The sequence below is a fragment of the Echinops telfairi genome, unplaced genomic scaffold (genome assembly GCF_000313985.2).
Source record: "Echinops telfairi isolate 266 unplaced genomic scaffold, ASM31398v2 ScPeMD7_70;HRSCAF=299, whole genome shotgun sequence".
NCBI lineage: Eukaryota > Metazoa > Chordata > Mammalia > Afrosoricida > Tenrecidae > Echinops > Echinops telfairi.
In genome coordinates this window covers 59421150-59432696 of record NW_022103968.1, presented here as the reverse complement: position 1 = coordinate 59432696, position 11547 = coordinate 59421150, and the positions used below count along the sequence as shown (strand labels likewise).

The window sequence follows — 11547 nt, the reverse complement described above, 5'->3', positions numbered from 1 at the left end:
TGTGTGTGTGTGTGTGTGTGTGTGTGTGTGTGACATTGCAGTTAGCAGCCCTATGCTTAACACCCGCTCCTTTGGGGACAGCTAGCCCAACACAAAGGCCAGTGCTCAGACAAAGCTCACCGGACAGTGCTCGTCCTCAAGGTCCGGGTTTATTTCATCAGCAGCACAATCGCTGCTTCAATAACGTTTGCTTGTTTCCTGTCTGTCTCCTGCTATTGGAATCGAAACTCCAGAACTCTGTTTTGCTTATTATACTTTTCTCTACGAGTATGCTTGTTGGATGAATGAATGAATACATTATGAAACCACTAAATACTTTGCTAGCCCATTCTCTCTTTTTAATACTCGTAAAACTTTTTAAATTTCATGAAATATTTTTAATACAAAAGCACTCTACTCATATTGAACAAATCTTCACATGTTACCACAAGGATTAAATTTTATCGCCTATCCCTCAAGGAAAAGGGAATAAAGTTAATTTGGGGAGTTTCTGTGAATTGGAGTCATTCTTTATTCACCCAAGTGAGAAATGATTCATTTGTAAACTCAAACTACAGCTCCCAGGCAGCGCTGCAAGTTGCAGTTGGCACGTGGGCTGCTCTTGTCGCGTCTGCCAGCGACCAATCAGAGGTAATGTTTGCAGAGGTCTGGCATGACGTCTGGCTGTGCGGACAGTGGCCAGCCTCAAAGCTACTTGTTGGCGTTTGGGAGCACTTGCTGAAGGTAGTCAGACTCCAAGAGGCCTTTCCTGGTCACTCCCAGCCCACTGTGCCGCTTGTTTCAGAAGGAAGAAGCTAGTTTGTAGTGTAAAATGGACGCAATACTGAATTACAGTTTGGAAGACACTGAAGATTACTACACGCTACTGGGATGCGATGAACTGTCTTCGGTAAGACAGTGGTTAAATTAATGACTGGTCATTTTCCCCAACAATATTTCAAGTTTTTTTTAAAAAGGTTTCAGCATTGAGTTTTTCATTCCATTGCCAAAAACCAAATTTTGTCTTAAACTTAAAGCCTCTTTGGCTCAGAGAAAGTTAAGAATTTAAATGTGTAGAAGTGTCCTTATACATCTTTGAAATGTTATGGATGTTTCTGATTCATTTGTGTATTCTTGTACACGGGCATACACCACAGTTCACAATGTACTAAAAATGCACCTTTGATTGTAATTGTTGACTGTGTTTCTAAGTATACATAGGCTATATTTTTATTTGGTAATTCATACTATATCTATCATGAAATATTTTCTAGTACTTAGTTATGTTAAAATATTTCATTATCTTCATATTTTATTTTATTAATTTATTGTATTTTAAAATTATTATATTAAAATATGAAATTTCATGTGAGCAGTCAAATTATGAACCAAAAACATCTTTTCAATGGTAATGTCTCAAATTGTGTTGTAGAAATTACTTCTTAAAAGTTTGGCTTTTGAAAGAAAACAAATTTGAAAACCTACAGTTGTTCACTTGCTCTAAAATGAAATAATTTTTTAAAGTTCCCTCTAAAGCAATTATAAAAATCAGAAAAAATTTGAAATAGAATTCTACCACTCAAGATACCTTTATAAATATTTTGACATATTAATCTCTAGTTGCCAAGAGACTTTATATATGCATGTATATTTGCATACATATATATGAGACATGTTTGGGAGCATATTGTATATACTTTTGATTGCTGGTTTTTACAATTAATATTAGATAGAGGCAGTTCTCCATGCTATTAAACATTCTCCATATGTATTTTAATGGTTGCATAATATTTCATTTTACTGTTGTACTATAATTGAGTTATTCTCTAATAGTTAAACATTTAGCTTACTCACAGCTTTTCAATGTCTTCAGTACTGATGAAATGAATAGTAATAGGATGAATTATTTGACTAATAATAATTACATTTAAACACTATGTATTAATTATTAATATTTGAGTATCAAGTAAATCTAACTCTAAGGATTTTATGATTATTAAAGCACAATTATGAACATTCATATTTAAAAGGAAAATATTTTACAGTTATTCTTGCTTCAAAAGGGCATGTTTAGGAATAAATTAACCAAGTTTCCTCTTGAAAATAGATTGTGCTATTGTACACAGGATTAAAATTTCTATTTTCAATCTTCATCACACTGAGGATGGTATCTCAGATACTTGATGTTCAAATATTCAAAAAATGAGAACAGGCTATAATCCCACTTTAGCTGCCCATTTCTCTTTTAGAATACTGTGTTATATTACTCACTTTGATGGTGATTACCTTATAGAAGTTGAGAAAGGTTATTACCATTTTTACTATATGTATTGGTCACACTTTGGATTATACTATTCCAAATGATTTTTAATAGAACTCTTTAGAAGTAAAGGAAAAAAATTAATTCTATAAGCTCCACATTTTGGATTTTTAAGAAACATTGACACGCATAATGTAAAGCTAAGGTCCTAATCTTCTAATAAGTTTCTTGACCCATTGGTCAGTCTTTTGTAGTTAGGGTACTGTCTTTTCTGGCTACAAAGGAGGAGAAGTAGTTGTGGATAGACCCACAAAAACGAACCCCTTGTTTATTGATAGTGCTCATGATGGTGCCATTTCATGGTGATCAATTATGCTTTTGCTTCTCCAAATACACTGTGGCAGATCTTGAAAGGGAAGTTAAAGCACTGTCTCAACATTACTTTTTTTCTGGATATGCTACAGATCCTATCAATGACGTAACATGTCTAGGTAATAGCAATGTATTTTAAATGAAATAACTTCTGACAATTTGTCACTTCTTTTAATTGTTTCTTTTTCTGTGGATTCTTCCAATTTAAAATATTTTAATACACCTGAATGTGACACTTCCTTTTCTTGCTTTATGTTTGAAGACATGTTTGGATGGATGATATTTTACTTTACTTCCAATATCCTTTGATTTGATGCTCCAAAATCGACCAGAACTTTTCATACTTAAAAGTGACTTAACAGTTATAATTTCAAAGCAGCTCGATATTTTAGTTCTGCTTGTCACAGAATTGCAAGGAGTCCTAGTGGTGCAATGGATTAAGTGTTGGGCTGCTAATGGAAAGGTTGGCTGTTTGAACCCACTAGCCTCTTAGTATCTGGAGAAAGGTGAGGCAGTCGGCTTCCAAAGAGATTTACAAGCCTGGGAACTCTTGGAAGCGGTTTTCCTCTGTTGTATAGAGTTGCCAGGAGTCATAATTGGCTCAGTGGCAGTGGGTCGGTGGAATGCTTAGTAATAACAGCATTTAGACACGTGTTTTAGTATCTAGTTCTACAATTTAAAACTTGTGTTGAAAATGAATTAAATTAAAAGCAAAGTTGCCTATTTTCCAATGACTCTAGCCGAGTAATTACAAAGGCTTTCTGTAGGAGATGTTACAGATCGAATTGTTCCTCCAAAACGTGTGTTGGAATCAGCCTATGCTTACAGTCCCAATTGGAGATGAGTGTAGGGTGTATCTGAGCCAATCTCTTTTGAAATATAAAATCGATTAAACAAACAAGCAAGCCGAGATGGAAGACAGATGCCAAGCCACCTGGAGTTCTCCAAAGAAAGAGGAAATAAGCTGACGCGTGGAACCAGTGCCCTCAATTCAGATGCCCTGGCTTCTAACCTGTGAGAAAATGCACTTCTGTGTGTTGAAAGATCCTGGTATGGCATTTCGGTTATAGCAGCACTGGATAACTTAGACCGAGGCTTAGAAACAAGCAAACAAACAAAAAGCACCCTTCACAAATTGAAAATATGATCATGGGTCTAAGCCCTGGGATAAGTTTTATTTCTCTCATATACATGGGAGGATTTCCATGCTGATAACTGGAAAGCAATGTATGTGTCCCTTAAAATATAAATACCAAAGTTTTATTGCAAGTCACGCCGCCTTTTAAAAACATTTGTTTCAGATTCTACACAAAAGTCACAGGCAGAAGAAAGGAGCCCTGGTGGCGTAGTGGTTACACGTTGTCTGACATGGTCGCCAGGAGTCAGAATTGATCCTAGGACAGTGAGTTTGGTTTGGGTTTATGGTAGACTATGGTAGACTATGGTAGACTAGGAGCCCTGGTGGCATAGTGATTAGAGGATGGGCTGCTAACCTCAAAAGTCGGCAGTTAGAAACCACCAGCCAGCTCTGTGGGAGAAAGACAAGGCTCTCTACTCCCTTCTCAGAAACTCACCAGGCCAGTCATACCCTGCCCTATAGGGTTGCCTTGAGTCAGAGTTGACTCAATGGCAGTGAGTTATTGAGTGTGGTAGAATAATTACAGCCATTTAAGACAGAAAGGACAGCACTCATCCAACAATAAAATTCAGAGGGTGAGGAAAAAAGGAGGGATAGAAATAGGGAACGCAGGGAGGAAGTGGGATAAGTGATGGTACATTCCAAGGATTGCAAGGATGAATTGAAATAAAATGGGGTATGAATTGTTGGATGTAAACCAGATGATCTGCTCTGTAAATCTTCACTTAATTCACAATAAAAGATTAAATAAGCAAAGGCAAAGTAACTTATGGGGCAGTTCTATTTTGTAGTGAAATGGATTCATTGCAACCCATGTGACAGAATAATGGCGCTTAACAATAACACACAAATGTTACATAAGCCCTTTTGAGGTAAAAGATGACTTATTATTTCATATAAAATTTGAAATACTTTACCTTTTCTTGCTTTTGTCACTTACCTTTTATCACAGAAATATAGTTGTGTGAATTTTTCATGTTGTTGAAAGTCTTCTAAAAGATGCTTTTTAATGGCTGAGCTGAAAACGATTCCAGTTATGGCTATATTTATGCTTTTTTAAAGTTTTTTTTAGAAGATAATTTTATTGGGAGCTCTTACAGCTCTTATAACAATCCATACATAAATTGTACCCAGCATATTTGTACATATGTTGCCATCATTATTTTCTAGACGTTTACTTTCTATTTGAGCCTCTGGTATCAGCTCCTCTTTTTCCCTTTCTCCCCTCTACCAACCCTTGTCACCCCTTGATAAATTATTATTATTTTTACATTTAACTTTAAAAGAAATTCCATCATTGGACATATAGATTTTTGTTAAAAAATGTAACACTGTGTTCATTGAACTATCTGATAGCTAAATTATTTTCTCTATGTCTTTGATTATCTACTTAAATACCAATGCCTATAATTGGAATTGCTGGATCAAAAGTTCTGAAAAATTAAAAGCTTTTGCCATATATTCCCCAATTGTTTGCCAGAGACTTGATACCAATGCCCATTCTCAATGTCGCATAGGGGTTGTTCTTCTCTCTGTACCTTCAATGACACTGTGCTTAATCATCCCATTGATGATTTGATTTATTTGATTACCAGTCAGGTTGAACACTTTTTTGGTACACTTACTGGCCAACAGGATAGGCAATTTTCTAGACCATTGGTCATTGGAATGAGAAGAAGGTGGGATACAGTGAACCTTGACTTTGAAAGCCTCAGCTCCCCGTGGGCTGGCTACTTTTGGCATTGGGCACATGGATGAGATGTCAGCAGATGTGCGCAAGACAAATTTAATTCATTTGAACAATTTGCCCAAAGTTCATACACGATCAACTTTGTGTGGTAAAGTGATAGCAAGTAATGAAAATATAGATAGACTCCCTATGTTTTTAAATGTTTGGAAATTGGAAAAACACAAAAAATATAGGAGAAAATAATAATAATCACACATGTTTGCACTATTGAGAATTAACCATCTTGCCACATTTGTTTCTATAGACTAATACCAGAATGTTTCTCAATGGGTCATGAATTAAAAGATAAAATAACAACATTAAAACACACACACACACACACCAAAATTTTATACTTTGTTAAAAAAAAACAAAAACAAACTCACTGCCATTGAGTTGATGCTGACTCATAGCAACTCTATAGGACAGGGTAGAACTGTCCCATGAGATTGTAAATCTGTAACTGTGGACCAGAGTAGAAAGGCCCATTGTTCTCACATGGAGCACCTGGTGGTTTTCAAACTGCTGGCCTTTGTTTCGCACCCCAACTCGTAACCATTCTGCCACCAGGGCTCCCTTTACTTTTGATTGATAGATAGAATTTAATTTATTCACATCGCTATAAAAACCTAAGATAGATATGTAAATGTGTAGATAAGTGCCTCAAAGTATATAAGCAGTTATCTCGAAGGGAGGGGAGTAAAGGGTATTTCACTTTTTCCTCAGTATTGATGGAACATTTTCAGAGTGGTTGTGAATATTCGTAAATTATTTAAAATGCTTACTACTAGTCTTTTAGAATATTTAATGTTTTAAAATTTAGAAGCAAATGTAAATCTCAGTTTTCTTTGTTAGACAGCAGCTTATAGTGATGCTAGTTAAAGGGGGCTCTGGTGGCCTACTGGTTACAAGTTGGGCTGCTAACCTCAAAGTCAACAGTTCGAAAGCATCAGCTTCCTTGTGGGAGAAAGGCGAATTACAGTCTTGGAAACTCAGGGTCAGTTCTACCTCACCCTAGGGTGGGGTGATTATGAGTCTGAATCAACTTGCTGGCAGTGAGTGTGAGTTCAAGGAGGGAAGTCCCATGAATTGCAAGCACACAGTTAAATATAGTTCTTCTGTTGTTTTTTAAAAAAAATCATTTTATTGGGGGCTCGTACAGCTCTTATCACAATCCATCCAGCCATCCATTGTGTCAAGCACATTTGTACATTTGTTGCCACCATCATTTTCAAGACATGTTTTTTCTACTTGAGCCCTTGGTATCAGCTCATTCCCCTCGCTCCCCCATGAATAGGGTTCTTAGCAGAAAGTAATTCTTTTCCTCTTGTTCCAAGGAGTCCTTTGTGGAAGCTTAACAAGAAAGTAGCAGAGTTATCCGTCTTGGAGGCTTTATTTATGTGGATATCTAGTGCTGTCTGACTTTGATTGTAATAGTATATCATCTGGGGGGCCAGCCTTCATGACTGAGAGGGTCCTAGGGAGCTGTTGTGTAATTGAAGGGTAAATGAAAGAAACATCGGAGAAGGCATGCAAAGGCTCACCTCTTCCATGAAGACCAGAAGCAGAGAGTGGGGAATCTATTCTCTCACAGGCTTTTATAATCTCAGGTATGCAAGCCACGTCATACATATACACAACAGGAAGGGGACGTGCTAGGGACATACACATAACAGGAAGGTACTTATGTAACCAGATGGGCAGGTTCTAAAGTTAAGATGGTGGCTTGACCTTAAATGTCCCTGAACTCTTCTCCAGAGGAACAATCTATGATCCTCGTCAGAAGGGAGTGGGATGGTCTGATTGCTTTAGATGGCAGATGGCAGACAACCTTCAGGCAGATAACCTTCAAGCATATAGTAGCAATCATGTGCTTGCAAGCAGCACCTTAACATTGGCATTATAACAGGGGGACGTTGTGGGGAACAACTTTAGTTTGGGGGAATGTGACTGGGATTCATCTCCAACCCACAATACAGGCTGGTTGGTGAAAAGTCTTGTGGATCCAATGGTGGTGAATGGATCTCCAGGGCTCTGGCAGGTCTCAGCTGCATGGGTCGCCAACAGGTAGGTGAAGTAGAAAGAGAGAGGCGTTTCCAGGATCCTCCTTGTGGGAAGGCGGTGCTCACCAGGGGGCACCATCAGGCTGTGACCTGATTGACAGGCTAAACTCCACCCCTTCACTTCTGCATCTTCAAGTTGACAGGGCATTATGCAACTATCACAAATCGTTAAGGAAGTTTTCATGAAAATTGACTAACGATGACCTGGAGCTGAAAGGAGTGTCTCTGATGAATTCTATGATATTGTTGGGCTGAGCTGCTTGAGATTTCTCAGTGAAGAAGTAGTTTGCTTTTATTAATTGTTAGGTATTAAATATCCCACCCCAGAGCTCACTGCTATCCAGGGGATTCTGACTCAGAGTGATGCCATGTAGGGTTTCTGAGGCTGTTCATCTTTATGGGACAGAAAGCCCTGCCTTTCTTCTACAGAGCAGCTGGTGGGTTCTCACAGCCGACCTGATGGTGATCAGTTCACTGTGTAACCCGCTATGCTACTAGAACTCCCTGATAATAAGTATAGAACCTGATCATTGTCTTTGAAACCTGAAAAATTGAACCACATACAGCAGTGGTTAAGATTGTAGGGTTTGAACCCGGACTACCCAGTTTCAAAGGATTAAAAGAACTCAGTTTTTTTAAGTAACTTTGGGTAAATTACTGTTTTTGTAAATTATTTTACCACTGTTATTTAGTAATGGCTATATAATGACTATTGTACACATTATTCATCAAATGCAAATATGAGGAAACCCAGGCGCATGGAAGTAACTTGCCTGACCCCTGGTGGCTGAACTAGGATTTAACACCTAGCACCGTATTCCAGAAGAGACATTTAACTATCATTTCCCACTGCAGCCATTATCACAGGATTAGCAAAGGCAAACCCAAATCATTCATTCATGACATAAAGTATGCAGGTAAGTATAATAAAATCAAATAATAGATAACCTTCACACTTCATTTTAGCTTGGGCTGGGGTCGCCATTTTCCCAATCAAAACTGTGAAATTCTTCGTAAAAATTTAAAAGTTATCAATGGCAGGGTGAAGGAGCTATGTAATGGATAATTTATAAACTGGAGCAGTCATCCCTGAATAACAAGTAGTGGCTCAGCATCATTTGAAGACCACAGAGAAGTAAACATGTTTTCTAGGATTCTTAGCTTCATCTGTTCATCTAAAAAAGTTGATGGATTGAATCCATGAAAGCAAGCAGGCAAGCGAGACCTAGCAATCTGCTATTGTAACACTCCCAGCCGAGAAACCTCCTAGAAAAACACACGGGGCCACCGTGACTGGAGTCCACACGAAGGCCATAGATTTGGTTGGTTTGTTGCTGGTAGAAGAAACCTATTTGACCAGTCAGACCCTTAAATATACAGTGCTCCCAGCCATCGTCATGCCCAGTAACAGCAAGTTTAGTTGTTGGCATCAAACACTCACTGAATAGCAGCTTCTATTGAATGCTTTCTGAATTTCTTTGAGGAAAATATTTCCTGGACCAAAAAGTTAAAAGAGAATTTTAAGGTTAAAAACAAAAAGTTGCATAGTTCCTGGCTGTTTTGGAGAGGACTGAGGCCCAAGTTGTACAAGTATTTGCATGTTTGTTTTCGTTTTAGGTTGAACAAATCTTGGCAGAATTTAAGATCAGAGCCCTGGAATGTCACCCTGACAAGCATCCTGAAAATTCCAAAGCTGGTAAATATTTAATAATAATATTATTTCTCAAGAATGAATCGTCTCTGAGTGTGCTTATTACAATTGAATGATGGATTGTCATAAGATTTCTAAGAGCTCCACGTACTTACCTGGCAGGGGAGATACCATGATCACGAAGGGTTTTCCCAGGGCAAGTCTTATCCATTGCACTCCGGATGTGCTGACCCCTGCGATTTCCCCAAATGTGGGAAACTCAACCGCATAATTTGTGGTAGTGGGGGACTGTGTTCGCGCTCTCCCCTGTTTTAAAAAAAAGATTTATAAGAGCTCCCCAATAAAATGATTAATAAAAAAAGAAAAGAAAATGAACAGTCTCTGGAATTAAAAGCCATTGGGTAGCCAACTGTATCTCTTTGTTTTCTAGATTAGCAGATGTAATTTATACACCATGAGCTACAAAACACATCATAGCACGCAGTTCCAATATTTAGCATGCATAGATAAAACACATGGAATATTATGTAAAATCTACACATTTAAATCTTATGTAGATGTACATTTTAGAAAGTTGCAATGAAGTTGAAGAAAATCCACTGGACAGTAGCTTCTAGTTGTTATTTTCATTCAGCACCAAAGGGTGTTTTTTCACTCCTGGGTGGTGGGTTAGAGGGCAGGATTATGAGGTAAGTGTAGGGTCGTTTTTAATGATGGACATTTAGCATCCATCGTCCTTTTCCTATAATGTGCTGGTTTAAAATTTGTCCAGCTAATGCTTTATTTTCTCAGCTATTCTGGGTTAATATGACTTGAGAATTTTTGTTCCCAGGTAGCTTCCTTGCTGAGTATTTTGCTGTGTGTCCTTCATTTTGGGGAAGTGGAACAATCTATATATAATATGTGCTGATATATTCATGCTTTTGTTTTTTCCCTTTATCATCATTTTTTTACAAATACGTATGTCTGTCCCATCTTGAAACAACAGAAACAAACCCCCAATCCTTTAAACCATCTCCCCTTTGCTTCTCCCATATATCTGTCTTCAGATCTAGACTTCTAGAAAAAGTCCACAGTTGATGTATGAACTTTCCTTTCCCCCAGTTTTCAATCAACTGCACTCTGACTTCCTCTTCCACCTTCCTGAGAAGTGGCTCTTGTAAAGGACTCTAGGAATTTCTTATGTCAAATCAATGGTTACTTTTAGTCTTTGTCTTCTCTACTGCTGGTTCACCTGCCATCCAGTCAGGTCCAATTTACAGCAACCCGATGCACCACAAGATGACACACGGCCTCTCTTGCGCCATCCTGGCGGTTGCTGTGTTTGAGTCCAGTGTGGCATTCACTCTAGCAATCTGTTTCTTCAAGGTCTTCCTCTTTTTTTGCTGCCCTTCGACTTGACCAAACACGATGTCCTTCTCCAGGACTGGTCTCTGCTGGTACATGTCCGAAGTACTTGAGAGGAACTCTTGCCAATCTTGCCTCTAAGGAGCATTCTGGCTGTACTCCTTCCAAGAAAGCTCTGCTTCTTCTTTCGGCAGTCCATGGTACCATTCATATTCTTTGTCAGCACCATAATTCAGATGCATTCAGTCTTCTTCAGCCTTCCTTCTTCAAGGTTCAACTTTCACGTGTCTATGGAAAATACCGTGACTTGCGTCAGGAACACATTAGTCCTCAAAGTAACATCCTTGCTCGTCAGGACTGTTTTTAAAAACAGTTTTTACTGGCATATAATTCACATATCACACAATTCTTTTAAAAAAATCATTTTATTGGGGGCTCGTACAACTCATCACAATCCATACTTCCATCCATTGTGTCAAGCACATTTGTACATTTGTTGTCATCATCATTCTCAAAACATTTTTTTACTTGAGTCCTTGGTATCACCTCCTCATTTTTTCCCCTCCCTCCTTGCCCCCGCTCCCTCATAAACCCTTGATGATTTATTATTTTTTCGTCATATCTTACACTGTCCAATGGTACCCTTCACCCACTTTCCTGTTGTCTGTCCCCCAGGGAGGGGTTTATATGTAGGTCCTTGTGATCGGTTTCCCTTTTCTAACCCACCTTTGCCTCACCCTCCTGGTATTGCTACTCTCATTATTGGTCCTGAGGGGTTTATCTGTCCTGGATTCCCTGTGTTTCCATTTCCTATATGTACCAGTGCACATCCTCTAGTCTAGCTGGATTTGTAAGGCAGAATTGGGGTCATGATAGTGGGGGTGGGGAGGAAGCATTAAAGAACTGGAGGAAAGTTGTATGTTTCATCGGTGCTATCCTGCACACTGACTGGCTTGTCTCCTCCCCACAACCCTTTTGTAAGCGGATGTCCAATTGCCTACAGATGGG

General features: G+C 38.5%; 1 protein-coding gene and 1 non-coding gene across 3 annotated transcripts in view; both read left to right on the top strand.

Annotated features, from left to right (window-relative positions):
- The first annotated feature begins 678 nt into the window (after nucleotides 1–678).
- The window catches only part of DNAJC12 (DnaJ heat shock protein family (Hsp40) member C12), a 55823-nt gene continuing 44954 nt past the window's right edge, over nucleotides 679–11547 (top strand). The window contains exons 1-2 of one of the 2 annotated variants that reach the window (XM_045291488.1): nucleotides 679–889; nucleotides 9159–9237. In XM_045291488.1, coding sequence (XP_045147423.1) covers nucleotides 812–889; nucleotides 9159–9237 — 157 coding nt within the window. In that variant the 5' untranslated portion in view covers nucleotides 679–811. The remainder of the gene's footprint in view (nucleotides 890–9158; nucleotides 9238–11547) is intronic. The other variant, XM_045291487.1, reaches the window with a different exon arrangement.
- LOC115870043 lies at nucleotides 9340–9501 on the top strand. Its single transcript, XR_004046512.1, has one exon. It is a non-coding gene; the product is annotated as a U1 spliceosomal RNA (small nuclear RNA).